General features: G+C 38.9%; 4 protein-coding genes and 1 long non-coding RNA gene across 26 annotated transcripts; 4 read left to right on the top strand and 1 right to left on the bottom strand.

Annotated features, from left to right (window-relative positions):
- Positions 1 to 478: 478 nt before the first annotated feature.
- On the bottom strand, positions 479 to 5,553 carry LOC104757706 (uncharacterized). Of its 19 annotated transcripts, none has more exons than XR_015587230.1 (9): positions 5,200 to 5,553; positions 4,904 to 5,031; positions 4,660 to 4,780; positions 4,365 to 4,538; positions 3,858 to 4,129; positions 3,046 to 3,757; positions 2,813 to 2,954; positions 1,521 to 2,636; positions 479 to 1,430 (listed from the first exon to the last, which is right to left on the bottom strand). It is a non-coding gene; the product is annotated as an uncharacterized LOC104757706 (long non-coding RNA). The 19 variants fall into 19 exon arrangements; XR_015587231.1 differs by having other exon boundaries at positions 2,813 to 2,941; XR_015587229.1 differs by having other exon boundaries at positions 3,621 to 3,757.
- LOC104757705 (PHD finger protein At1g33420) lies at positions 937 to 3,615 on the top strand. The gene is made up of 3 exons (XM_087496105.1): positions 937 to 1,444; positions 1,596 to 2,511; positions 2,605 to 3,615. The coding sequence occupies exons 1-3, from the start codon at positions 1,084 to 1,086 to the stop codon at positions 3,434 to 3,436; spliced, it is 2,109 nt and encodes a 702-aa protein (XP_087352231.1). The 5' UTR covers positions 937 to 1,083; the 3' UTR covers positions 3,437 to 3,615.
- On the top strand, positions 4,974 to 15,081 carry LOC104759643 (nuclear pore complex protein NUP160-like). Its single transcript, XM_087496103.1, has 26 exons — positions 4,974 to 6,042; positions 6,143 to 6,407; positions 6,489 to 6,546; positions 6,713 to 6,870; positions 6,963 to 7,048; positions 7,170 to 7,274; positions 7,409 to 7,506; positions 7,951 to 8,068; positions 8,166 to 8,348; positions 8,467 to 8,653; positions 8,743 to 9,308; positions 9,457 to 9,619; positions 9,710 to 9,984; positions 10,116 to 10,303; positions 10,506 to 10,582; positions 10,708 to 11,066; positions 11,379 to 11,447; positions 11,532 to 11,838; positions 11,995 to 12,114; positions 12,538 to 12,646; positions 12,726 to 12,794; positions 12,896 to 13,022; positions 13,539 to 13,646; positions 14,086 to 14,226; positions 14,541 to 14,714; positions 14,814 to 15,081. Exons 1-26 carry the CDS (start codon positions 5,695 to 5,697, stop codon positions 14,856 to 14,858), a joined length of 4,503 nt encoding a protein of 1,500 aa, XP_087352229.1. The 5' UTR covers positions 4,974 to 5,694; the 3' UTR covers positions 14,859 to 15,081.
- A 99-nt stretch (positions 15,082 to 15,180) lies between these two features.
- On the top strand, positions 15,181 to 20,060 carry LOC104757699 (uncharacterized). 4 transcript variants are annotated; one of them, XM_010480461.3, is made up of 15 exons: positions 15,187 to 15,365; positions 15,445 to 15,666; positions 15,774 to 15,845; positions 15,972 to 16,173; positions 16,278 to 16,408; positions 16,573 to 16,780; positions 16,892 to 16,965; positions 17,054 to 17,188; positions 17,647 to 17,778; positions 18,002 to 18,157; positions 18,268 to 18,501; positions 18,811 to 18,977; positions 19,060 to 19,174; positions 19,272 to 19,352; positions 19,589 to 20,060. In XM_010480461.3, the coding sequence occupies exons 1-15, from the start codon at positions 15,237 to 15,239 to the stop codon at positions 19,811 to 19,813; spliced, it is 2,283 nt and encodes a 760-aa protein (XP_010478763.1). In that variant the 5' UTR covers positions 15,187 to 15,236; the 3' UTR covers positions 19,814 to 20,060. The 4 variants fall into 4 exon arrangements, with proteins under 4 accessions (XP_019094718.1, XP_010478763.1, XP_087352230.1 ...); XM_087496104.1 differs by having other exon boundaries at positions 15,748 to 15,845; XM_019239173.2 differs by having other exon boundaries at positions 15,181 to 15,365; positions 15,748 to 15,845; positions 16,573 to 16,965.
- Positions 20,059 to 26,005, top strand: LOC104757700 (ATP-dependent RNA helicase DEAH13). Its single transcript, XM_010480462.3, has 8 exons — positions 20,059 to 20,210; positions 20,311 to 20,474; positions 20,563 to 20,623; positions 20,706 to 21,008; positions 21,092 to 21,307; positions 21,398 to 22,906; positions 22,999 to 24,388; positions 25,747 to 26,005. The coding sequence occupies exons 1-7, from the start codon at positions 20,142 to 20,144 to the stop codon at positions 24,385 to 24,387; spliced, it is 3,711 nt and encodes a 1,236-aa protein (XP_010478764.2). The 5' UTR covers positions 20,059 to 20,141; the 3' UTR covers position 24,388; positions 25,747 to 26,005.
- Positions 26,006 to 26,330: the final 325 nt, after the last annotated feature.

Below are 26,330 nucleotides of genomic sequence, written 5' to 3'. Positions count from 1 at the left end.
TTTTTTTGTTTGGTGTGGAAAAATTGGTTATGTTTTCTTTGTCATTTGGAAACCTTGGTTCTTAAGTTTATGGGTTCTTTTTTTTTTGTTGGGTCAATTGGATAAGTCAAGGATTTAAAATTATTTAGCAAGAAAGGAGATAATTGTGCCGGTTAAGGAGATAATCCACTCTATATTATGCTTAATCAAAGCTGAGCTAATCAAGTATTTTATTCACATTTATGTTATAATTTTTTTAATAAATATGTATAAGTAACTAAAGATCTTGATTTTTTTTAAAAAATAAACTTTATAACCAAAAACAGGGGGGAAGTAAAGTAAATCACTGGATTTGTTTTTTAAATAAACTTTTTTTTTTGGATTTGCTTAAATCATTGGCTTATATTTTATTTTCAAACAAAACCAAAAGAAAATCACTGGATTTATGTGATTTTTTTAAAAAGTTTGGATTAAAGAGATTTCCACAAGAGGATCGAGGTGTCACAATCGGAATTGGATAGGACTTTACTAAATAGGCTAATTAAGCAGAGAGGTTAGTACGGCTAATCTTTTTTAAAAAAAGGAGAATCAAAACGAAAGAGAAGGAAAATAAGGAAAAAAAAAAAAAAAAGGCTTGGAGAAAAAGAAATCGAAACCGCCTCGAATTTGGAATCAGTGGATGGGTCCCACTCCGTCCTCCAGAAATTGGTGAGTAAAAATAAAATAAAAAGAAAGAAACAAAAATAAGTAAAAAGCATATCTTCCTTTGTTCCTTCTCTATCCCTCTCTCTATCCCTCTCCCCACCATCAGAATCGGTCAAGCTTTTTTAGTCAATACCCCCAAAAAACCCTAAAATCTTCCTCTCCCCCCAAAACTTTTGAGAGGGAAAATCTCTCCGCCAAAAAAACTAAACACTCCCCCTTCTAAAAACACACCCTTCACCTTCTCTCTCTTCTGTATCGTAAATCTCAAATCTCTCTCTCTCTCTCTCTCTCTCTCTCTCTCTCTCTCTCTCTCTCTCTCTCTCTCTCTCTTTTACTGTTTCTTTTTCTTTCTAAGTTTTTTGTTTTAGTGTCGGAAAAAACAAACCCTTTGTTACGGTCATGGCGGTGATGAACGGCTGTAGGTCGGCGAAGCGAGCGAGGCGTTGCAACAGAGTCTCTGCCGATCTCTACGATTTCTCTACTTTCCCCTCCGATCACACCAACGGCGGCGATTCCACCTCCACCTTGCCGCCGTTCCGCGACGTTGTCAGAACTTTCCTCGCTACTCACGCGCGTGTCACTTTCCCTCCCTCGACGCTCTTCTCGAGCTTGATGACGTGGCAGATCATGCTCAGGCCTGGGGATTCCACGGACGGTGGTGCTTCAGATCTCTCTTCTAGGGTCGTCTCTCTCGATGTTGTGGAGGAGGATGTCACGAGATCCTCTAGATCTGTCTACTGTGACCACTGCCGAGTCGTTGGTGAGTCCACGTCCTTACAGATTTCTCAAAAAAAGTTCCAAACTTTTTCTCTTTTCATAAATAAAGTTTCTTTTACCTGTTATCATGGTGTGCGCATGCATTAGATTGAAAGCAAACACTGAGCTAAATCTCTCTTTGTGTTTTTTTCAAGGTTGGAGTAGTCATCCAGTGTGCAGAAAGAGGTATCACTTCATCATAAGGTCTCGAGGAGACACTAAGGCTTGCTCGAGGTGTGGTAATACTCAGAATTTCTCTGAAGGCAGCAACTGCAAGTGGTGCAGCTTGGCTCTCGATATTGAAGACTGGGTTTACTCTCAGCTTGAAGACAACACTCACCTCCTTCACGGTGTCATCCACTCCAACGGCTTTGCTCATCTCTTGTCTCTCAACGGGAGGGAAGGTGGCTCTGGTTTTTTGACTGGTCGTGCCATTATGGACTTTTGGGACAGGCTTTGTTCCTCCCTTGCTGTCCGTAAGGCAAGCGTGATGGATGTGTCAAGGAAGTACGGCATGGATTACCGGTTGCTTCATGGGATCACTAGAGGGTGTTCCTGGTACAGTGAGTGGGGTTATGAATTCAAATCTGGGAGCTATGCACTCACAAGGGAAGCTTACCACAGTGCGGTGGATACTTTATCTGAGATACCTCTCTCTGAGTTTTTGTACCAAGGGAGGAAACCAAGAGCTCAGCTCCACTCCACTATTGGCTTCTACCAATCACTCTCGTGCTCAGAGCTTGTGACTGTGAAAGACCTCTTCTCCTTTCTGCTACAGCTGATTCGTGACAACCGATCAAAACCTACATCATCTAAGTCTTCTGTGCTATGTGCTTGGTCAAGGAGTGATGTGGAACGTGTACAGCAAGCCATGATTAAGATACTGAAAGCTGCAGGACGTCCACGACCCAACTGGGTTACAAGGTGGGCTCTCAAAAGGTCTGTTTGCAAAACAGGCTCTCCACAACTGATTGATTACTCTCTCAAGCATTTTGGAGGGGTATTGGCGGATGACGGATCTCAAGAAGTCTGCTCCCGTTGTAATCCTGGTTCAAACGACTTTGAGTACAGGTAAATTTTCAAGAGATGTCTCTTATTATTCTGCTCGGGTTGGTTGGTTTCCAGTGTTCCATAATTATCTTAAACTTTGCATATGAACTTCAGGCTTGAACCTGTCAGCAATGTGCACCGCTTATCTAAACAAGAAGTAAATAATGTATCAGCGGAGCATGTCAAACAAGACTTAAGATATTTGTATGAAACTTTATTGCACCCACAAACCATGGCCGAGTTTAGGTCTCGGGCTACAAGAGATAAAATGATTGATGCAGCCACGAAAGTACTAGACTGTAAGCATTTCATAAAAGATCACCTGTCTAGCACAGTGAACCCCTTTGCAATCAACCTCTGGTGCTGTGTTGAGCTTTCCGATGAGTCCAAAGAATGCCCAGCCCCTCCACCTGAACTGTTGGTTTTGCCATTGAATGCTACTGTTTCTGACCTGAAAACCGAAGCTGCTAAGGCTTTTCAGGAAGTGTATGCAATGTTCAAGAGGTTTGAAGTTGAGGAGCTCTTAGGTTATGGCTCTCTAGATGACTCAATTACCCTGAAATTTCTAGTTGGCACAAATGGGATTGTACGGGTTAAGGGGAGATGCTCAAAACATGGGCTCTCTCGATACCGCATGGAGAGAGGGGTAGATAATTGGAAAGTTGATTGCAAGTGTGGCACAAAGGATGATGATGGTGAGAGGATGTTGGCTTGTGATGTGTGTGGCGTGTGGCACCATACTAGATGTGCTGGGATCAACAACGCCGATGAACTACCTTCCAAGTTCCATTGTTTCAGATGCAATGATATGTACAGCAAGAGACCAAAGCAATCTGACAATGAGCGTGGTTCTAGTCAAGTGCCCAAAGCTGGCTTCGTTTGTAGAGGTGAGTCAGCTGCTATGGGCAGTGGATCTAATTTATCCGTAACACTTAGTGTAGGCTGACTGTAATTATGATCGTTCTGTATATAGGTTCTTTTCTAGGCACAAAACTGCAAGTGGCTTAAGATTTCTACCCGTGATTGTAACACATGACCACTTCAAGAATTCAATCCTAAATCTTAGTGTTCTAATCATGGGAAAATGACATTTATGAAGGACTAATGTTTATGATGCCAGAATCATTTACCTTTCTTCTTTTTTTACTTGCTTCATATACTTGCTTCATATCTGCACTTTACTCTTAAATCTCACACATACCTCTGCCTTCATGGGTTGCCCAGATCTGTTATAAGAACACAAGAAGCTCAAAGATAAGACTCCTGCCTAAAATACAAAAATCATACAAGAGAAACCAAGTATTAAGATTACTAATTTCCTACATCAAAAGTATCATAAATAATGCAAACCACTTAAATAATCTCACCAATTATTAAAAGCATGTCATTGCATCTCATTGATGCCAGATTCTACCTTCTTACTCAGCGCTGCAAAACTTCTTAAGTCACTTAACAATCAAGCTGGACTTGCTTCTCTGAAATGATCTTTCTCTGGCACAGTTTCTTCAAGAATTCCATTAATAAATGTCTTGGCTGAAACAAATTGAGTCAAATAATAAACACCCTCAGAGACACTTTTGGCCTTCCTCCAGTATAGCCGGACGAACATGAGGTTGTAAAGCAAGTGAAGAGGATTTGCCTGCAATTGCAGATCAAAGAAGTAATTTTATCAGTAATCACCATATAGAAACAGTGAAAAGGAATTCTAAGAAAAAGGCTCTTTGATAAAAGCAGCCTAGGCTTTGAATAGCAATTTGAGCTGGAAAGAATTTACACCACAAACAAAATCAAAATATTACAACTAGACCTTAGAGATTGGAGAGAGCACAAAACAACACATAGTTGAGTGAGTTTAAATTGAAAAGAGAGCTTACCTTGATTGTAACATATATGAGGAAGGGAAAGAACACATCTGCTCCAGCCAGACTACGGTTCATCTACTTGGATGCGTCAGGTTGCTAATGAGCGTGCAACAGCTTGTTATGCAAAGCAACTTGTCGAGAGGACTTTTGAAGGAGTTGATTTCAGTAAATTTCATCCTCTGCAAGCTACACGAAAACCGATGTTAGGCAACCATTTATAATTGGAGCACCAGATAAATCTTGCACTTGAATCAACTGCCTTAAAAAAAAAAAAAAAAAAAAAAACTGGGAATAATGCACAGCTTACCAACAAATGACCATCATCATGAAACACCAAAGGTATATCCAAATGCCCAGGCGACAATCACATTCTAAGCAGTTAGAAGGTGGGAAAGCCCTGGTTTTTCCTTGACATACTTCTGCAAACCCTACAATGACAAGAAACATAGATATTACTACCGACATCATCATAAAAAAGTTGCTGATGACATGACAGAAACCAAAAAAAGAGGATATTCATGTGATGGGCAAAAAAGGGTAATCAACCTAACCTCTAAGACGGCGCAATCAATATTTTCATCTTTTCCCATAAAAGCCGTTTCCATGGAAACAAAACTTTCTGAACTTATTGCTGATCGTATCATGATCCATCGCTTAGAACGAAAACGATGCTAAGAATCTGCGATTCATCAAATTCAATTGGTTTTATCAGCACAAATACCTCAAAATACAAAGCCATACAAGAACGAACCACAACATATAACTCCGAATCATACAAAAACCTCCGCTTTGGAGAATTTATAAGAATCCGAAAATCAAATTCGACTAAAATTGGTCGGTTTCATACCTTAAGATGAATCGAACGAGATCGATCGACGGAGCACCAACTTCATTCATCCGACGAAAATCATCGAATTGAACAAACTGATTACGATTGAAACCCTAATAAACCCCTAAAAATATCGTAATTCGCTCGACGGCAAGATTGAATTGATGAAAAAAAAATTAACAATTCAACGGATTCAAAACGAATCTTCACTGGGAGCTCTAGTGTCTTTCTCCAATGGTTTTGGAACTAGAAGCAGCCACGTGAAAACGATAAAGAAGAAGAAGAAGAGAAGAACCGTGAAGAAGATGAAGATGAAGAAGAAATCGCTGTCTGCAACAGAAAGAAGACAATTTGTTCCAGGGAAAAAGAGTTAAAACGAAGTTAATTGTTAGGTTTTCAGTTTCACAAGCACGGTAAGACTTAATGGGCCGAACTTAATAAGGGCCCAATAAAACTTTCACATCTGGATTACTTGAAAAAAAACATTAGTTTAGGGTTGAGAGAGAGAGAGTAATGGAGGAGAATCGTCGGAATTCGTCTGCCGGTATGGAGGTTCCTGTTGCCGGCGGCGGAAATGTAGTCAAATGGATCGAGATATCTGTGCCTTCTCCCTCTACTAATACTATTGTTACTAATTCAAGTGAGGACGATGAGTGTGTTCAGCTTCCTTCGTCTGAAGACTACGCTTCTAGCTCTGTGATTGGGGAACCTCCGATATCTTTCGTTTGGAGAATCAACAAGACGAGTCCTAATGCGATCGAGCTTCTTCAACTCTCTGCTAAATCGGGATTTCCGATTACTGGGCTGCGTTTTGTCTTCGCTCAGGCTCTCTCTCCTTTTGCTTTTGTATACGCTGATGAGGTTCGATTTTAACCGTCTTCTGCATTTTTTGATCCTTTGATTTTATTGTTTTGTTGTTATTGTGTGTTGAACTTGAAAGATATGGAATTGAATTTGGCAGGGTAGTGATAGTGGTCGTCTTGTCTACTGTCTTTACGCTCTGACACCGTCTGGTGTTGTCTACGTCCTTCAACTCTCGAATACGTCACCCTACAAGTCTGGCTCAGTCTTCCCGCTTGATCATCTGATTCACTTAGATGTTCGTCCTTACTTGAATGATGCTCGTGTTACTAGCGTTTCTGCATTGCCTGGTTTTATTTTTCTTGGGAGGTCTGATGGTTGTGTCTCTTGCTTCCAACCTCTCAAGTATTATCAGAATTCATCAGGTAAGATTACTCTGCAGTAGCATAGTGTCTCAATTTTGATGTTTCTTCCATTCTCTTTTTCATTTCCTTGTATCTTATCAGGTTTTCACCATGAGCTGCGTGATGATACCGGATTTGGTCGTCTATGGGGCTTCGTAAGGTATGTCTTGTAGTACAGTTGTTAGAAAAAATGTTATCGTAATACTGCTTTACTTTACATATTTAGAAGAGAGAAGCAATGCTAATGTTATCTTTCGCTATGTGCTGTATTTTATTTTCGCTCTTGTGATGTTTATCTCAATAACCTCTTATGACGTGAAATGCAGGGGAACAGTGGTTGCAGCCGTGCAAGATTTATTTGTATCAGAAGTTCATGGAAGAAATTACATATGTGTTCTTCATGCTGATGGGGCATTACGTGTCTGGGATATTTTGAGTTATAGCAGGGTCTTTTGTCACAGTATAGCTGCTAAGAACCTTGAGGGTAATATCTGCTAGTTCACCGGTGACCATTAGCTGACGTTATTTTATTATCTTTTGCCTTTGTTTTGACTTTTTCTCATGCGTCTTAACTAGGGGTTATGTGTCTGAGGCTATGGTTGGGCAAAGCCGATTACGATTCTGGCTTCATTCCATTAGCTGTCTTGTATAGGAAGAGTATGGTAAGCGTTCGCAATCAGTATTTTTAATTCTTTACAACTGACGGATTGACTTGACTGGGGCATATATAAAGTTATTTTATATTGCATTCTATTTCGAATAACCTTTTCCCAATATTTGAAGGATGACAGCATGGACGTGATCACTGTATATGGCCTGTACTTTAGTTCGGTGGATGGAATAGCTTTGTCTCTAGATTCTGGATTACAGAATATTCCAGTGGAAGAGGTACATCTTTTGGGCTCATAATTGTGACACATACTATCATGTATTTCTTTTGCTCATTACTATGTTGAATTTTCAACTCCAATATTTTTCCTTGGCTTGCAACTTTGTTGAATTTGCACATCCTTAATTTGCAGGGGAGATTGCGGGATGTCAGATTTACATCCGACAAGATCTGGATTCTTAAGGCCGATGAATTGACATCTCACATGTTGTGCCAGAAATCTAGCACCATGTAAGTTCAACAAGAAATTTTTCTGCTGACTTGGTTGAGATACTCCGTACTCCATGTAAAGCTTGCATTATACATGCTGTATTAGAGGTTCTGCTTATATGTGTGCTTCTGGTTTCTCTGGTCCTCTGTAGCTTTGAATCTTTACTATCATTAGTGTAAAATATACTAGGTGAATTTCCTTGTGATGGAATATTCTTGGAATCTTATTGAATAAAATGCAAAACTCTAGGTGACCTTCCCAGATATTGCTTACCGAGATGGGTTTCGAAATTATTTTAGTACGTTAGGTTGAAAAAGATTGTTGGTTTCTAAACTGTGGAGGCAATGTGCTGCTCTAGTGTATCATTATCATAGTTGTTGTGCTAACTACTACAGATATTCTAGTGTTCACTGCTTTCTTGATGGTTGATAATGCTTTATTTTGAATTGTTTTCTTTGACCTAGGGAAGCACAGTCTTACACTTTGCAGGAAGACTACATTTCTGAACAGCTATTTCTGAGTTCTAGGAGCTCTTCACATGAACTTCTTTTGACAGCTCATTCATTGTTTTCATCTGCAAAGGTCTTTATGCTAAAACTAGCTTTCATTTTGTTGAACAAACTTTGTATACAATAATTTGTTTGTTTGAATCCATTTTAACCTATGTTGCATTCTGCAGGATCAAATTATGGGATTCATTTCATCGATCTTCTTACGCAGGCTTCTTTGTCCTGGAATTTTTCACAATGTTTCCTTGCGTCTAACTTTACTGAACCACAACAAACACTGGACCGATTCTGAGTTTCAATCTTTAAGTCTTGATGAGCTTACAAGCGAGATTCTTTTACTGGTTGAGCATGAGGTTTGGTTTTTGTTAAGTTCTAGAACACCTTGTAGATACAATGTATACGATGCATTCTACTGATAGTTGGCATGAACTCTGGGTCATAAAAGCTGAAATATGCCTTTTCTTATGTCAGGTTACGGCTGATTCTTCTATTTCAGTTTTTCATTGGTGGAAAAACTTTTGTACATGCTATCTCCATCATTGGTGCAAGAATAACGAACCTCGCACGTTGCTGGTTCAGTCAGATGTTATTGGTTTAGTTAGAAACAATTCTGTATCATTGTTTTTTAGATTGGAGAACTCTGAGAACAGCCTTGGAGGTATGTAAATATATCTTGTATCTAGAACCAAAATTTCCTTGTTTATTTCCAATCGCTTAAGACTTAATACTGTATTTTCCTTTTGATAGGTTCTTCCTCCGAACACAGCAACCTGACTAGCTTAGGCTTTGGTGTGCCCCACAATGAACATGAAATTCTGGCAGAGGTACTAAGATGTACTTCGAAGATAAGTAAACAGTGGGGTGGTGCTCCTTATGCCATGTATTATGAATCAGTTACTGGAAAGGCAATTATCTCATCTGATGAAATTGTTCCTCGCTTAGTTAATATCCTTGAGTCGGGATATTCTTCGTCCATAGGTCAGCGTACGTGGTCAGATCTTGGTGCTGATAGAGCATGGGAAAAAGAGCTAGAAACTCATAAAAATCTTAGAACATTCTCCATTGACATGCTATTGTCTCTCTCTGCTCTATGTCAACGGGCTGGATCATGGGAAAAAGTTTTTACTATCATGGAGCACTATTTGCAGTATTTGGTCCCTAAGAAATCTATGCAAAAAAATGAGGGTGAGGCATTATCTGATATCTGTAGTTCTATCCTCGTTCAAGCTACTTCTCAGTTTGTAAAGGTGATGTTTGAATCTGCCTTTGACATCTTCCTACTCGTCAGCTATCTGCTTAACATTGCTGGGCAGGTCAGTTCCCACTGGGTATATTATTGTCAAGATGTATTCCTTAATTGGAATTAGTGTTGTTTATATTTTGATACTAATGTTACATATTGTATATTTGTGATCATATAAATATTTTAAACTTAGTCATTCATTCTTTGTCTTTCTGCAGGTTAATATGTCACAGCAAGACATATGCAAGCTACGGCTTGAGTTGCTTCCGATGATCCAAGATATTGTCTCAGAGTGGCTGATCATCCTTTTCTTTGTAACCACTCCAGCTGAGTCAACTTCTATGGAAGATTTTAGCTTGAAACTTTCATCTCTACAGATTGGTAGGTTTGTTGTCCTTGGAAAATATTCTCCAATACTCGTACCTCATTGCCAATATTTCTGACTGGAAAAAAATCATTTCTTCATTGCAGATAGCAGCATTGACAAAAGATCATGGAATGCAATGCTTGGGAAATGTGGTTTCTCATTGGCGTTTATTCTTCTCTTTAGTGACCGAAGTTGCATTATGGACAACCGCTTTAACTTGGGATATCTTCCGAGTTCACAAATCATTACAAGTTTGGTGCAAAACTTTATCAGCTGGATTCGTTATAGTAAAACAGGAGAGGACTCTTCTTCACTGTTAAGACGCTCCACTGAGCTTACTCTTAGGTTGATTAGGAATGGACAATCTGATGCTGTCGAGGTAAAACTTGTCTCAGTTTCATTGACGGACCTTTTCCAACAAGAAAGTTCTATTCTGCTAACTGCTAGTTGACTCAATTGCTGATTTCTCTGTTTTGATTTTTTTCTGTATATTCTAATTACCTTCTCAAGCGAATCCTTACGGTTGTGGAGGCAAGTTTACGTGGGGAGAAAACATTTGGATGTTCTCAAGATACGAGTGGAGATTGGTGCCTACTTCAACATCTCCGTGGTTGTTGCCTACTGGACCAAGTACAACGTGGAGCATGCGGGATACTAAGAGAGAGGAAGATAGTTGATGCCATCCGCTGCTTCTTCAGGTGCTTATTATTTGGAGTTATTCTGAGAATTTTGAAGCCCTGTCTAAATACGTAATGTATAAATTATATATTGTGGCAAGGCAAAATATGTGGCTATCCTCTGCCTTTTCTCTTCAATGTCTCCGGTTCATTTATTTTCTTAAATTACCACTTCAAGAACATTTTTCTTCGTTTTTCCTAATGTTACCCTGTCCCATTGTAGAGCTTCATCAGATGAAGGATCTTGGAAGGCTTTGCACAGCTTGTCTAAAGAAGCAGGATTTTCGCCTGCCACAACGGGTAAGCTCCTCAAAGAAACTTGTTCTTTCTCTAGTTATTCGCCAGTTCGCATATTATTACGAAAACCAGGCTTTATGTCTTGCAGATTCATTTTTTCCTTTGTACTCTCTGTTTGGTTGAAGCAGGTCCCAGTATCTCAGGTGGTGCTATGTCTAGTGCGACATGGAAACTTCATTACTATGAGTGGGCTATGCAAATTTTTGAACGGTACAATATAAGTGAAGGAGCTTGTCAGTTTGCCTACGCAGCCCTTGAACAAGTAGATGAGGCCTATAATTTCATAGAGAGCACTGAGGAATTCGATATAACTAAAGCTGCCACTTACACTAGAGGAAGACTGTGGGCAAATGTTTTCAAGTTCACCTTAGATCTGAATCTATTGAATGATGCTTACTGTGCTATAATTTCAAACCCTGATGAGGAGATTAAGCGCATCTGTTTGAGGCGCTTCATAATAGTTCTATTTGAATGTGGCAAAACAAAGGTAAAGGTTAAGAATGCTCTTCCTCTCTTTTCTTTTTCCGTCTATGCTTCTGGCAAGTGGGGACCAATACCCCAAAAACCCTTTTACTCTGTATTGTCTGGTACCACGAGAACATTTCACAGATCATTATCACCATACATATCATAAACCGTATAACTTGTGTGCAATGTCTCGTTTTGGTAGGTGTATGTTTGTCTGGAATTAAACTAATTATGCTGTTGTGGGTGCTGTCGTCAATGCTCAGGACAAAGATGTTTGTACTACCATGACTTTCAAAGCAAATTTCCATGAATATTTCTCTTTTGATTTCAGATCCTCTGTGATGGACATCTACCTTTCATCGGCTTAACAGAGAAGATCACCCAAGAGCTTTTTTGGAAGGTATTTTGTGGAAAGCAGAGTAGATTTGTTTCTGCCCTTGGTATATTCTTTACTATTATTTCTTTCATTCTCTACGATTTGTAGGCCGGACGTTCTGAAATAATGATGAAGCCGAATCCATACAAGCTGCTTTATGCTTATGAGATGAGAAGACACAATTGGCGAATGGCGGCAAGTTACATGTATCAGTTTTCTGCTCGTTTGAGAAGCGAGGCAGCATGCAAGGATTACAAACACATGTCCCTGGTTTTGCAAGAGAGGCTTAATGGACTTTCTGCTGCTGTGAATGCATTATCTCTTGTTCATCCTGGGTATGCTTGGATTGATCCATTACCAGAAGAAACCAAACGCTATCCGATTAAAAAGGCTAGAATATCAGAAGGAGAAAAATGTTAGTCCTCACTACCACATATTTTACTTGTGTTTTCTTATTGAGATTTAAATTTTACGTTATTGTACTAACCACAATCTATGCCCTGAAGCATCATTTTGCTTTAATATATACCTATCACTTGAATAGCGACATTTTGAATTACCTTTTCTGCAGGTAATGACCAGCCCAAACGGGAGCAGAGTTGCATTGATATTGAGAAACTCCAAAACGAGTTTGTTTTTACTACTGCTGAATACATGCTTTCTCTGAAAAATTTCGGGTGGACATATTCAGGTAAAATTGTCTTCCAATTCCTCCATGGTCTGTTTAGATTTTACAGTATAGGGTAGGCAGCAGTTGGAACTATGAGTAATCGGTGCTTTAGAACTAGTTAAGAGGCTTCTGCGACTGTAGTCTGTCAGAAAATTGCAGAGTATGTTCACCCCAAATGTGATGTGAGGAAATAAAGAGCTTGATCTGTTGTCACTGTTGAAAGGATTAAATATTGACAGTTTCCTTTTCTTTATGAGGTAGCTTTTGTGCATCGTTAATTTAGACCTGTCTTCCATGGCAGACTGCTAGGTGGCATGACTGTGTTCTATACAATTTACCTAAGGCAGAATTTGATTCCAGAAGGGTTTCAGATACCCTGCTGATTGTTTCGAAGTCATCTCGTACAATCATTTCTATAATTATGTGTTGCTTTCTTTACTTCAGGACTTGAAAAGCCACCATCGGATTTGGTTGACCTTCTCGTCCAGGCAAACTTGTATGACATGGCATTCACTGTTGTTTTAAAATTTTGGAGTGGCTCAGCATTGAAAAGGTAAATTTCTTGCTTAGTATTTGCTGAAGTCATATTCCTTGAGAACTACGTAGGTTTAAGAATTACTGCTTTTTCTCAGGGAGCTGGAAAAGGTATTTGAGAATATGGCAATTAAATGTTGCCCTGCTAGAGGAACGTTGTGGACATCGTGAGTGGCTTTTCCTTAGTTGCTTGGTTTTTCATTGATACGTGTTGACTTGCCTGGCTTATCAAACATAGCACTAATATATATATTCATTTATTTTACAGAAATGAACTCAGGCCTAATCTTATGTTAACATCTAACGATGAAGAAGTTATTCATTCGCCTGATAGAAGCCCTGCTGTTCAGGGCACTAAGTTGGCCGGTGACTGGGAAATTCTTGAGGTTTATCTGGTCAGTAACTTCTGAATCTGTGATTGCAAATATAGTTTTTGTTGTTGTTGGTATCTAGTTTATTCTACCTCCCGATTTTGGGAGCATTGAAAAGTGTTGGAATGTCTTCGTGGGCAGTATTATTCCGGAGATAGGTCCTTAGTTGCTCTGAATCTAAATGGTTGTGAATTCTGATGCAACAAGAATGCATCCTGGATTGTAGGCATATCCTTATATTAATAGTATTTTGGTCACTAAAACCAGAACAGCGTACCCTATTTTTTTCACAATTCCTGTCAACGAGACCAGCATGCTTTGTCGCTATCCTTTTCTAGTAGTGTAATTGGTTCGCTCATGTGTGCCTGAAGGCTTGTAATTGGTGCTTAGGGCTTGGGGAGTTTGGAATTCTTCCTTTACTGGGAGTGTAATTGTATTTTTCACTTAGGAAATGTGCTATGTTGCTTGAGGGCTTGATCCAGGTTTTGTTCATTGTTTGTTCCTTGAAATAATTTGTGTATTGGATATGTATAAATGCAGAAGAGGTACATAGACATACATGCCAGGCTACCAGTTTCTGTTGCTTCAACACTTCTTCAAGCAGATTCGTGTATCGAATTACCTCTCTGGCTGATACAAATGTTCAAGGTAATATTTTGGATATATGTTAGCATAGTCTTAATGGATCATTTTTTGTATGCAGTATATAGAGTTTAATTCATTTAAGTAGCTTTGAATTCTTGGCATGAAATTTTGAATTTGGTTTTGCTACATCCTTGATCGAAATAATTAACATGCGTGAACAATGTTGCATTAGTAAGCCTTTTTGATTCATTAATAATATATCTGAGCTGCAGATTCTATAGTAGAGTTATGCGTTGTTGCTGTTGTATATCATCATAAATCAAGACAGTGTCAGAGATGTTTGGCACAGCATGCCTACTTAATGTTGAAAGAGATTGTATATTATATCTCAATGGAATTATTGTTGTCCCTTTCCATTTACACCAACCATGGAAAGAAGCAATTTTGTAAGGTCTTTTATCCTCTGGTTTTATTTAAGATTAGTTTCTTGTGTCTTCGACAGGACGGTCAGAAGGAAAAATCTTTGGGAATGGCTGGGAAAGAAGCAAGTCCTGCTTCTTTGTTTCAGTTATACGTTGATTATGGGCGTCTTACAGAGGCCACTAATTTGCTACTTGAGTACATGGACTCATTTGCATCATCGGTAAGTTATGAACTATCTGTGGAGACTCTCGCTACAGGATAAGTTCTCTCCATATAAGGATTTGTAGCTTTGCTAGGGTTTTACAGCTTATCATGGTCGAACTGAAAGTAATATAACAAAACTTAGAGAATGTTTAAGTTGCAAGAATCTCACAAAACAGTAAAACAATTAGGTTGCAGATTAATACCCTTAAGAAACATTGGACTAAGCATGAGATTGCATTTGCATTGACATGTTCTTGTTAATACTCTCTGATGAGCATGACACAGAAGTTAGGACTGAATAGCCTTGGTTTCTCCCTTGTGTAAAAACAGAAGCCAGCAGAGGTATTGAAGAGGAAAAAGGTATCAGGGGTTTGGTTTCCTTATACAACAGTGGAAAGACTCTGGTTGGAGCTGGAGAAAACGATGGACTCAGGAAGGATGTTGGAGCAGTGCCAGAAGCTTAAGGCACAACTCCATCAGGCGTTGCTCAATCACTTAAAGCTGGTAAAAATTTGCAATAATGATAATCAGCAGAGATGCAAATTATGTTTGATCAGTCTAATAAGCAATGTTTCGTTTTTGTTTGTTTTTGATTTGTTTCAGTTGAAGGTTGATTCAAATGATGCTGTATCTTCTGCAACCGGTTGAAGAAAGTGGTGAATTGGAAAAAAAAAAAGGGGCCACGTGATTGATCTGTGTGAATAATTGTATCAGGGTTTTGCTTTTTGTTAGTCTTAGTCAAAACAAGTCTCTTCTATGGACTCGAACAAGAAAATGAAAGCCAAGTTCTCTTTATTTTTTTTTCTTTTTTCTTTTTTTACATGGATACAAAATTGAAAATCCAATACAACCGGTTTTGGATTTGTTTTTAGTGGTTATTTCTTCAATTATAAAAACTGGATTAAACCAATTTAATCCGAACCGAACCGAACCGAACATTACTCGTAGAATGGTGGTTGTGGCAAAGAAAAAAACTGAATTCAAACGGAGAGTTGAGGGAGGCTTTTTGTGAGTGAGGAGGCAACAATGGAGAAATTGAAGTCGCTGATTCCTGAAGATCTTCTCCAAACAGTGAAATCGAGCAGCGACGATGATCTTCTCACAACTACTTCTTCTCTTCTCCGTTTGTTTATGGGTCTTCCCCAATTCCACCAAGTAGGCGTACAAAATTACCCCAAAACCTACTCTTCTCACAATTGGAGTTCTCACAGGTCTCCTTGGTTTGTCATTTCAGGCGGTGAGTGAGTTAGCTGATCCTGATTTGGGCTGCTGTGGGAAGAACGAAGAGACATCTCTGGACTTGAAACGACGAGGAAATCTCAGCTTTCGCAGCCGGGATTTTCACGACGCTTTGCGTTTCTACTCTAAAGCTTTACGCGTTGCTCCTCCAGAAGCCATTGATGGAGACAAGAGCTTACTTGCTTCTCTGCTTCTGAATAGAGCTAATGTCCTTCATGTATTTAACCTCTCTTTTTTTTTTTTTTCCTTTTACCCAGTTCCATCATTGAATATCTAAAGCTTTTTTTCTCTTTTGTAGCTTCTCATATATGTTTTATGTCTTAGAATCTTGGGCTGCTCAAAGAGAGCTTACGGGACTGCCATCGTGCTCTCCGGATTGATCCTTGTTATGCTAAGGTCTTCTTATATGCTTACTAGTTCCGTTCTTATTGCTACAGTTTTAATTTTGGATCTTTAAGAGATTTCAGCTTTCGATTCTGCCATTGTCACTCCAGTTTTCATTGATCACTTTGTGTTTGTCAGGCTTGGTATAGGAGAGGCAAACTTAATACTCTTCTTGGAAACTATAAAGATGCGTTCCATGACATTACTGTTTCTATGTCGCTTGAGTCATCGTTGGCAGGGAAGAAGCAGTTACAAAATGAACGCAATGCTATTTCTGACTACCAGAATAAGCAAACATCGGAATACGATGAATGTCATTTAAGCAATTATGCTGGCGAGGGTGAGATTAGAACCTTTAGGATAATTTTTTCGCTATGAATTCTTCTATACTGAGTTTTAGACGGGATTTCTAAATTTTGACCTGTCTCGGTTATTGGTCTGTAGATCATCTGCCAACTGTGCAGACGGAAGTAAAGCTGCGTTGTGTGTCGACAAAAGAGAAAGGAAGGGGTATGGTATCAGAATGTGATATTGAACTAGCGTCTGTGATACATATCGAAGAACCTTTTAGTGTGGTATGAGTTGTGATACAATGGGTTTTTTAAAAACGAAGAGCAGCCAATTTTTAGATGTTTTTAGCCTTCATTAGCTTCTGTAACAAATGAAGATATTAATTTTTTTTTTATGCTTTAACATATACATTTTCTTTTGTTACTGAACATGTTGATGCCACGTACAGGTCATATCAAAAAGTTGTCGGGAAACACATTGCCACTTTTGCCTGAATGAGTTGCCTGCTGATGCTGTTCCATGTCCTTCATGCTCAATACCTGTGTACTGCTCAGAGTCCTGCCAAATTCAATCAGGTGGAATGCTGTCCACAAATGAGAGGGATAAGCACCACGTTTTTCAGAATCTACCCGATGATATCGTTGAGCATATCAAAGGTATTACATCAGCTGATATATATTATTCTGAAAATGAGTGCATTCAAGAACACCAGCATGAGTGTCGTGGAGCCAATTGGTCTGCTGTACTGACATCTGATGCTGTTTTAGCTGGTCGAGTTATAATGAAATTGATAAATCAAGGGAAAGCAGCTACGGATCTTTCTAACCTTCAGGAGATATTAGTATGTCCTTTTACTGCAAAGAGTTTTCCATCGTTTGCAATAGTCCAGCAAATCCAATAATGGAGCGACTATCCAATGTCTTCTACAGGAACTTTCCCATAGCTACTCTATGATGAATCCAGAGATCAAGTTGGAGTTGCATCTAATTTCCATAGTATTGATTTGGTGCCTTAGTAAATCAAGCTGCCCTGATCTTTCGGTCTGTGAAGCTGCTGTGACACAGGTGTGTCCTCTACATCTCCCTCATTGACCCAATCAATCTCTCATTGAAGTTAACTTTGCTCTTTAGAAATTACGCAGGCTCTGACATATTGACTTCAGTAATTGTTGGTGACTTAGGCTTATAAGATATATTTGCATACATAGATGATCAAGGATGTTTGCTTTTATGATCTTTTTTCATTGGACTTTAGTTTACCACCTATCGTTGGGATAATCAATTTTTTAAAAATGGTTTTTAATTTTTGGATTATATCTATCCTCATTGCCCAAAACCTTTACTGCCTAAAACAATATTTATATGGTTTTCTCGATGAGTTCCTAATATCATGAATTTATGGAGAAGTATAGCTGTGTACATGACGCCTGTGCAACATTATGTTTTGGCATTGTTCTTCTTTTTCTTTTCAAAATTTACATATTAGGTGTTGACCGCTGTCTGGATTTTTCCTCTCTGTGTAGACTATCATACTGCTGTCACAAATCAAGGTGAACTCTATAGCAGTTGTCCGCATGAAATCCAGTGGCGATTCTTTTAAATGCATCCCATCTGGAAACGTCTCAGCAAAAGAGCAGATTCAGAGTTTAGAGCAGGTTTGTCTTGGCAGAGTTACTGCTTGTTAGAATGTTATTTTATGCCCTTTCTCACTTAGAGAACTCATTTGGACTAGGTATTACCACTTACAAAGATGCGAACTATCTATAAACTGCTATTCTATAAAATTTGGTGAGCGTCCACCATGGGAGGTTATGACATACATTGGTCCGTTCTGAAGATCTCTTATTCTTTTGTCAATTATTGTTGTTTTATCCACAGATCCGAGTTGGTCAGGCTCTCTATAAAACTGGTAGTTTGTTCAATCATTCCTGCAAGCCAAACATCCATTTGTACTTCCTTTCACGTGGACTTGTTGTGCAAACAACAGAGTTTGTTCCCATGGGTTGTCCCCTTGAACTTTCATATGGTCCTGAGGTATTTTTGTGATCCTCTTGTCTCTATTTGTTACCTTGTTCTGTATCAAATATCTTCTGAGTGCATTTGAATTCCATACCTTTTTAATGAGTATGCATTACAATTCACAGGTCGGAAAATGGGATTGCAAAGATCGCATTAGATTTCTTGAAGAAGAATACTTTTTCCATTGTCGGTGCCGTTGCTGTTCTCAAATTAACCTATCTGACCTAGTTATAAATGGGTATTGCTGTGTCAATACAGACTGTACTGGTGTAGTTTTGGATAGTAATGTGGCCACATGCGTGTCCGAGAAGCTAAATCATTTTTTGACTGCTCCAAAAAGCCTGGATCATCACACTCAGGTAATCTGATATATTTTAATCAGGGTTTAGCTTCCGTGCACTTAATAGAAAAGAATTCCCTGCTGTTAATGAAGGTGTTCATTAGTCATTCTTAAACTGCCAAGTTAGACAGCTCTACTTTCTTACTGAAAGCAGAATTTTTTTCTGCTGCTCAATTCCTCTTGGAGTAGAGCGATGAAACGTTTCCATGGTGTTATGACCATTGTAACTTTAAGCTGTTATCTGTTTAAGGATTTAGGCAATGTTTCTTAACGGCATTCATTACCACCAATATAGTTGAGTATGGGTTTAATTGTGTTGCTTTCACAGGTGTGGGATAAGGTGCATACTGATGTTGAGGAAGTGGCTTCAAGTTTGTTCAGTAAACGGAGAGGTTCCTTTCATATAGAACCTGAGATATGTTTGAAATGTGGTTCCCGCAGTGATATAGAAAATTCTCATGCAGCAGTGAACAAAGCTTGGAATCACTTAAGAAGGTGCCTGGGTTCTTACTTGAAGCTTCAAGTTAATATTATTGTGAAGTTTCTCTGTAACACTTGGATCTCTTGAGTGTGTCAGGGTGGACGAGTTGAAAAATTCAGGGCAGGCCAACGTTTCTCTATTATCAGATTGTTTAAGGTCCATTGCCGTGCTTAGAAATTTCCTTCACATGTATAACAAAGACATTGCTGATGTGAGTCAAGTTCCTAAGCCTTGTTACTCCATATCGCATATTGTGATTAAGCCTTGTCCTCTCCATGACTTACGTTTCAAGAATTTTGTATGTTCAGGCGGAGGATAAGGTTGCTCAGGTCTGCTATTTAGCTGAAGAACTGCTGGATGCAAGAAAGCATTGTGAAGCATCCATTAAGGTAAAAAAAAAACCTTTAATATACTGATACTGCTTCGATTTAGACCACAAAGTGCTTCAATGATTGGCAATGGTGAGAACAGCTGGTTGGGTTGTATAAAATATGAAAACTCCTCGAGCAAGCGAAATCCCTCAAAACCACCGTAAAAACTTTTATTTTGTGCGTGTAAATCTCATTAACCCCAAGTGGTACGGGTGAGAGATGTGAGATAAAAAAAATTTGGTGTTTGGTGGCAGATTCTGAAGAGGTTGTATGATGATGAACACGTGGTGATTGGAAATGAGATGGTGAAGCTTGCGTCCATTCAGCTAGCATCAGGTGATTCAAGTGGAGCATGGAAGACAACAAAGAGATTGTCTCAGATATTCTCCAAGTATTACGGGTCACATGCTGAGACTCTCTTCTCTTATCTCCCATGTCTTAAGCAAGAAGCTGCCAACGCTGTGAACTTGTCATCTTAACCTAAAAAGTTTGTGTTGTAATAGCTGCTATGGTTTATACAAAAATTTGTGCCCGGTTTGATTTGTGCCCGGTTTGATTTGTGCCCGGTTTAGTTTCTGGTCCTTGTCCGAAACTTAGGGTTTTAAGTTTTAACAAGTGTTTTTTTGGACTTAAGTCGCGAAAACGACGACGTTGACGTTTTTGGGCAAAAAGTTTGTTGTATCTCCGATGCGGTGGTTGCTGTTAATCAGAACCCCTTTTTTAAAATAGGTTTATCTCTCTCTCTCTCTCTCTTGTCTGAAGATCCGATTAGCTTTTCGGTAGGGGTCGATTCGATTCTGTAGGATTATGGCAAATGTAATGGGAGACGATTGCAATTTAGAAGTAATGCCACCAAGAAAGAAGAAGAACAATAAGGTAACAAAGAAATCCTAATCAAAACCCTTTCTTCCCTCAATAAGATTTTTGGGGGATTCTAATTGCTGATGAGATTTTGGAATTTGCTATGCATGATAAGCTGAACTCAAATAAGAACACGGTTTCGAGAACATCCCGGAAACGGAAACTGACTTCAAATAAAGAAACGGCGGTAATGAGCAACTCTCAGAAACGGAAGCTGAAGAAATTGGCGGAAGAGAAAGAGAATGAAACCTTCTATGCATACACTGCCGCGGCGTTAGAGTATGTCATCAACGCTTCAATTCGTAAAAATTATTTGATTTTTTTTTCTTTTATTTCAATTTTGGGTATATTGAATTTTTATACACAGACAGTACAAGATACCTGAGGATATATCATCGCTTTTACAATCGTCAACAGTTATAGGCAGAGTAAGTCAGACAGAAAATTTTCTATCTTTTCATGTTCTGATTCTCCGTTTGTGGTTTGGTTAAAATCTTTGTTTTAATTCAGTCAGCGACAAAGCTGGAGAAACGTAGGAGAGCAATGGAATTTTCTAAAGCTGGTTTTGTGACTGAGCTTTCTGATGAATCAGCCGACGACGACCAGCAAAAAGACGATGACCATGATTATGATGACGAAGAACATGCTGAGATTGATACTCCTACTTTTGTAACTGATTCTCAACTACTGGTTGATGATGAACTCAGTTCTGTTTCTGCTCAAGATACTAGTAACAAGCTCGTGGTAGACGACACTACTTTTGATATGATCCTACATCGTGCTGATGATGGAGAAGAAGGCTCACAAAGAATGGTTTGTCAACTCCGAAAGTTTCTTGTTCACCTACTGTATATTTGTGGTTTGATTGGTTCTAATGGGTTTCCATATTAAAATAGGACGAGGAAATTGAGAATGAGGATGTAGCTGCTGTACAAGGACCTCGTGTGCCTGCCTTTGTAGTTCATGTTACAAGACCAGCCGAAGTTGAAGAGACGAGGAAGGATCTTCCCATAGTAATGATGGAGCAGGAGATTATGGAAGCTATTAATCATCACCCTACGGTTATTATTTCAGGACAAACCGGGTGTGGTAAAACCACTCAAGTTCCTCAGGTCAGTTTGTTTCTGATACCTGAGTTTATGGTCTCAGATAGGCAGGCCTTTTTATATACCTAATCTAGTTTATGTTTCTGGATCTTTCAGTTCCTTTATGAAGCTGGTTTTGGTTCAAAGCAATGCACTTCTCGAAGTGGGATTATCGGGATTACCCAACCACGCCGTGTTGCTGTCCTTGCCACTGCCAAGAGAGTGGCATTTGAGCTTGGTGTTCATCTAGGTAAAGAAGTTGGTTTCCAGGTTAGGTACGACAAAAAGATTGGTGACAACTCCTCTATCAAGTTTATGACCGATGGTATTTTACTTCGTGAGATTCAGAATGACTTCTTATTGAGGCGTTACTCTGTGATAATTCTCGATGAAGCTCATGAAAGAAGCCTGAACACAGACATTTTAATTGGGATGCTCACTCGAGTCATCAAAATCCGACAGGAATACTACGTGGAACAACAAAAGAGTCTTCAGTCTGGATGTGCGGTAACCTCAGAACACCAAGTTATCACGCCACTTAAACTTATATTGATGAGTGCGACATTGCGAGTGGAAGATTTTGTATCGGGGAAAAGGTTATTCCCCAAGGTACCTCCGCTTATAGAGGTTCCCACTCGACAGTATCCAGTAACTATACATTTCTCCAAGAAGACTGAGATTGTTGATTATATCGGTCAAGCTTATAAGAAAGTGATGTCAATTCACAAAAAGTTACCACAAGGAGGAGTACTTGTTTTTGTGACAGGGCAGAGAGAAGTTGATCATTTATGTGACAAGTTACGTAGTTTTTCAAAGGAATTTGTTGTTCAAGCTGCTAAAAGAGATGCTTCCGCAAAGAAGAAATGCGATGATGGTTCTTTTGGTGGTATTGACATGAAGGAAATTGCTGAAGCATTTGATGATGGCTCCAACAATCAAAATTTCAGGTTTAGCTCACATGAAGAAGATCCTTCCGATATTGGTGATGGTAGCTATGATGATGATTTTGAAGAAGATATGTATGAGTCTGATGAAGACAGCGACTGGGAGACCATTGATGACAGCTCTGCATATCCATTTGTAGAGGAAGGGAAGCTTGATGCTCTTCGAGCAGCGTTTAATGCTTTGTCAGATAAAAATGGATCCGTATCTGTTGAGACAACGAAGTCCATTGCAGCAGAGGATCAAGAGGCTGAGCAGGAGAAAACCTCATTTACTCCAGGAAAATTACGTGTTCTTCCACTTTATGCAATGCTATCTCCAGCTGCACAGCTTCGAGTGTTTGAGGAAGTTGAGAAAGAAGAAAGACTTGTGGTTGTGGCGACTAATGTAGCAGAAACTTCTCTGACTATCCCTGGTATAAAGTATGTGGTTGATACAGGTCGGGTTAAAGTGAAGAATTACGATTCTAAGACTGGTATGGAAAGTTATGAGGTAGATTGGATTAGCCAAGCTTCGGCTAGTCAAAGAGCTGGAAGATCTGGACGAACTGGACCTGGCCACTGTTATCGTCTCTATTCATCTGCGGTTTTTAGCAATATATTTGAGGAATCTTCGCCTCCTGAAATCACGAAAGTTCCTGTTGATGGAGTCGTTCTTCTCATGAAATCTATGAACATTCCAAAGGTAAGACGTTTGTAACCACTATTGTCAAAGGACTAGATCTCTTTCTTCTCTGTATGTCTTGATGAATCTTTGCGTTTTTCTATTGCCAACAGGTTGAGAATTTCCCGTTTCCAACTCCGCCCGAGCCATCTTCTATCAGAGAAGCAGAACGATGCTTAAAAGCTTTAGAGGCTCTAGACAGCAACGGAAGGCTAACATCATTAGGAAAGGCTATGTCTCACTATCCCATGAGTCCACGTCACTCAAGAATGCTTCTCACAGTCATCCAAATGCTAAAAGAGACCCGGAATTACTCACGCGCGAATCTTGTCCTTGGATACGCGGTTGCAGCGGTAGCCGCATTGAGCTTACCAAACCCTTTGATAATGCAGTTTGAAGGAGACAAGAAAAACGAGTCCGAAGATGCTAGCAAAACCGTCAAGCAAGACGAGAAACAACGGAGAAAGGAGCGGAAAGAGAAGATCAAAGCCGCACGGAACAGATTTTCCAACCCGAGCAGCGATGCTTTGACTGTAGCTTACGCATTGCATACCTTTGAGGTCTCAGAGAGTGGCACAGGCTTCTGCGAGGCAAATGGACTGCATTTGAAGACCATGGACGAGATGTCTAAGCTCAAAAATCAGCTTTTGCGACTTGTTTTCAGCTGTTGTAAGCTCTCAGAAACCGAAGACTGTTTCTCATGGAGTCATGGGACTATACAAGACGTGGAGAAGTCATGGAGAATCACCACATCGTCATCCTCAAAAAGCCCTCTTCTACAGAACGAAGAAGAACTGTTAGGAGAAGCCATATGTGCGGGATGGGCAGACCGTGTAGCCAGAAAGACCAAGGCGACAGAATACCAAGCATGTTCTGTTCAAGAACCTGTTTTCTTGCACCGCTGGTCGTCTCTCATAAACTCAGCTCCTGAGTTATTAGTCTACAGCGAGCTCCTACTCACCAACAGACCGTACATGCACGGAGCTACACGAGTGAAGCCGGAATGGCTAGTGAAGCACGCTAAATCTCTCTGTGTGTTCTCCACGCCTCTCAAGGACCCGAAACCATACTACTCAAGTGAGGAAGATAGAGTTTTGTGCTGGGTGGTGCCAAGTTTCGGTCCTTATAATTGGGAGCTTCCGGCTCACAGTGTGGCAATAACAGAGGATAGAGACAGAGCAGCGGCATTCGGATGCGCTTTGCTTCAAGGAGAGGTATTGCCTTGTTTCAAAAGGGTTAGGTTGTTGTTGGCTGGGAAACCTGAAACGTTGTTGGAAAGAGAAGGTTGGGGTTTAGAAAGAGTTGGGAGTTTGGTGATAGCTTTGACAGAGAAGAAGATTGATAGTTTGGAGAGTCTGAGAAAGAGTTGGGAAAAGAACCCGAAGGTGCTTTATTCAGAGATTGAAGTTTGGTTTCAGAAAAAGTTTCGTCATCGTGTCAAAGAGCTTTGGCAAACAATGCTAAAAGAGGCTCATGTTAAAGAAAGTGGTCAGGTCAGATGAGGTAATTGTGTGTTTAGATGTTATTTCACACATTTTAAACCCTTTTTTTTTTGTTTAATTGGAACTATCTCAAAAAAAGAAAAAAGAGAAAATTTTGATATTAATGGTGAAAGTTAATTTTTAATTATACTAGCAATTGACCCGCGCTACGCGCAGTAGCTAGATTAAGATGTATTCCCAATTTTTTTGTGTATACTATTATGTTGGTTAAGTAAATTCATATTTTATGTTTGTTTTTGTATTAGATTTTGGTTCCTTATGTTGTTTTGTTGGACATTTTTTATAAAAATAGGTTTTGCAGTAAGTTTAGTTTAGTTTGCTGTTTATTTTAAAACAATTAAGTTCATCTTGTTTGTTTTTTAATGTTTTTTTAAATTATAATTAAAAGTTAACATTGTGTAGTTGAAGTTGTTGTTTTTCTGTAGTTGTTAGCTGTGATAAATTAATTATTATTTGTCATTTTCTGGTAGGATTGTTATTTTATTTTTTCATATGTATTTTGTAAACTGTTGGAGTAATTTTTAAAAATAATGAAAATCAATAATTAACATTTCTTTTTTTTTTGGCTATTTTTGTTTATTTCAGTCGGACCCAATTTCTCTGTAAGACTTATAATGTGTTGGTTTATTGGGTTATTATTTGTATGTTATTGAATTGGGAATGTATTTGTTCTTTTTGAAAATTTGATGTCCTCTTGAACGGATAGGAGAAAAGTAATGTTTATGATGTAGAGGACACTATGAGGATTGAAATTATGTCTTTCATGCTAGTAATTGTTTTTCCGGTCGTCCTTTTGGTAATTGTTTTTCCTTGAATATTCAATTTTTTTGTTTTTTTTGGGTTTGTGTATTTGTTTGATTCCCTGCTTGCTTCGCATCTGTAGGTGATTTTTGGCTATTCCCTTTTGATTTTGTTAAAGGTAAATGTGATTTGGGTTGCAAATTTGTTTATATGAAAATGTGTTAGCTACTTGGCTTCTTTAGGGTTCCTAATTAACTTGTGAGTTTTTTTTTTTGTGTTCTTAGTTGTAATTTTTTTTTTTTTTTTTTTTTTTGTCGTCTGAGTGATTTTTTTGGATTCAATGTGAGTTGTGCTTTGGGAAAAATGAATTTTCTTGTTTATCTTGCTGTAATTTGATACAGTCCAGGTTGTTTTTTGTTGTCTTTTTCATTCGTATTTATGAATATCTTTAGTTTATTAAAGGTGTGTTCATCTCTTTGTTTTTTTTTGTCTTTGGTGATAGATTTGTGAAGTGCTGCCAATTAATTTTAATTGATTTCTTCTTGTGTTTCCTTGATTCTCTGAAAGTGTTGTTTGTGTTACCTTGGGTTGATTTGGTTATTTTATTTGATTTTCAAGGTAAATACCTCTTTGCGTATATATATGTCCGCGAGTTGCATACAGACGGTGAACTAAGAGAAATACCAAACCAAAGACCACTGGAATTGTTGTGGAGAACCCCAAAATCTCCCAATATCACAAAAGGTCCCCAAACAACTTAAAATAATACCATGACCCGAGAGCACTTTTCCTACTCTTTCTTTTTACACTAAGCTTTACGGTATGTATGTAAAGAACATTCCAATGTATTGAATACAGCATTGATTATCTTGGTTTAGCTTGCGATTCTCAAGTCAATTAGATAAATGAAGGAGAGAATTGGGGCGGAGCTTCAGTGACGTGATCTATCCATCAAAGTAAAGACTTTGGAGAGTTCTATGTAACGTGGAATAGTGTTCAATGCCTCGTTCGAGAGATTAAGCTTCAGTCTAGTAGACAAAAGGAAGCAAAGAGACATGTGAGTTACTTATCAGAACTTAACAATATGATGGGGTTAGAATGGTGGAGGAAACATCAGAATCTACCTGATTCGGTCGTCGCAGTCCAGGTACTTTTAAAAGGCTCAGTTTGATGCTTCTGGAGATATGCTCTTGATCTCATAT

Source organism: Camelina sativa, chromosome 17 (assembly GCF_030686135.1).
Source record: "Camelina sativa cultivar CO46 ecotype springtype chromosome 17, ASM3068613v1".
Lineage (NCBI taxonomy): Eukaryota > Viridiplantae > Streptophyta > Magnoliopsida > Brassicales > Brassicaceae > Camelina > Camelina sativa.
Note: the sequence above shows the minus strand (reverse complement) of the source record. Positions and strands in the feature narration are given on the sequence as shown.

What these genes read in the sequence shown, in the direction of transcription:
- LOC104757705 (XM_087496105.1), top strand. Translation starts at nt 1,084, where the DNA reads ATGGCGGTGATGAACGGCTGTAGGTCGGCGAAGCGAGCGAGGCGTTGC. An exon ending in TGACCACTGCCGAGTCGTTG is followed by an intron (nt 1,445 to 1,595) that starts GTGAGTCCACGT and finishes GTTTTTTTCAAG; the next exon opens with GTTGGAGTAGTCATCCAGTG. An exon ending in TCAAACGACTTTGAGTACAG is followed by an intron (nt 2,512 to 2,604) that starts GTAAATTTTCAA and finishes TATGAACTTCAG; the next exon opens with GCTTGAACCTGTCAGCAATG.
- LOC104757700 (XM_010480462.3), top strand. Translation starts at nt 20,142, where the DNA reads ATGGCAAATGTAATGGGAGACGATTGCAATTTAGAAGTAATGCCACCA. An exon ending in CGTCAACAGTTATAGGCAGA is followed by an intron (nt 20,624 to 20,705) that starts GTAAGTCAGACA and finishes GTTTTAATTCAG; the next exon opens with TCAGCGACAAAGCTGGAGAA. An exon ending in AAGAAGGCTCACAAAGAATG is followed by an intron (nt 21,009 to 21,091) that starts GTTTGTCAACTC and finishes ATATTAAAATAG; the next exon opens with GACGAGGAAATTGAGAATGA.
- LOC104759643 (XM_087496103.1), top strand. Translation starts at nt 5,695, where the DNA reads ATGGAGGAGAATCGTCGGAATTCGTCTGCCGGTATGGAGGTTCCTGTT. An exon ending in GTATTATCAGAATTCATCAG is followed by an intron (nt 6,408 to 6,488) that starts GTAAGATTACTC and finishes GTATCTTATCAG; the next exon opens with GTTTTCACCATGAGCTGCGT. An exon ending in GACAATCTGATGCTGTCGAG is followed by an intron (nt 9,985 to 10,115) that starts GTAAAACTTGTC and finishes TACCTTCTCAAG; the next exon opens with CGAATCCTTACGGTTGTGGA.
- LOC104757699 (XM_010480460.3), top strand. Translation starts at nt 15,237, where the DNA reads ATGGAGAAATTGAAGTCGCTGATTCCTGAAGATCTTCTCCAAACAGTG. An exon ending in TCGAAGAACCTTTTAGTGTG is followed by an intron (nt 16,409 to 16,572) that starts GTATGAGTTGTG and finishes TGCCACGTACAG; the next exon opens with GTCATATCAAAAAGTTGTCG. An exon ending in GCCTGGATCATCACACTCAG is followed by an intron (nt 18,502 to 18,810) that starts GTAATCTGATAT and finishes TTGCTTTCACAG; the next exon opens with GTGTGGGATAAGGTGCATAC.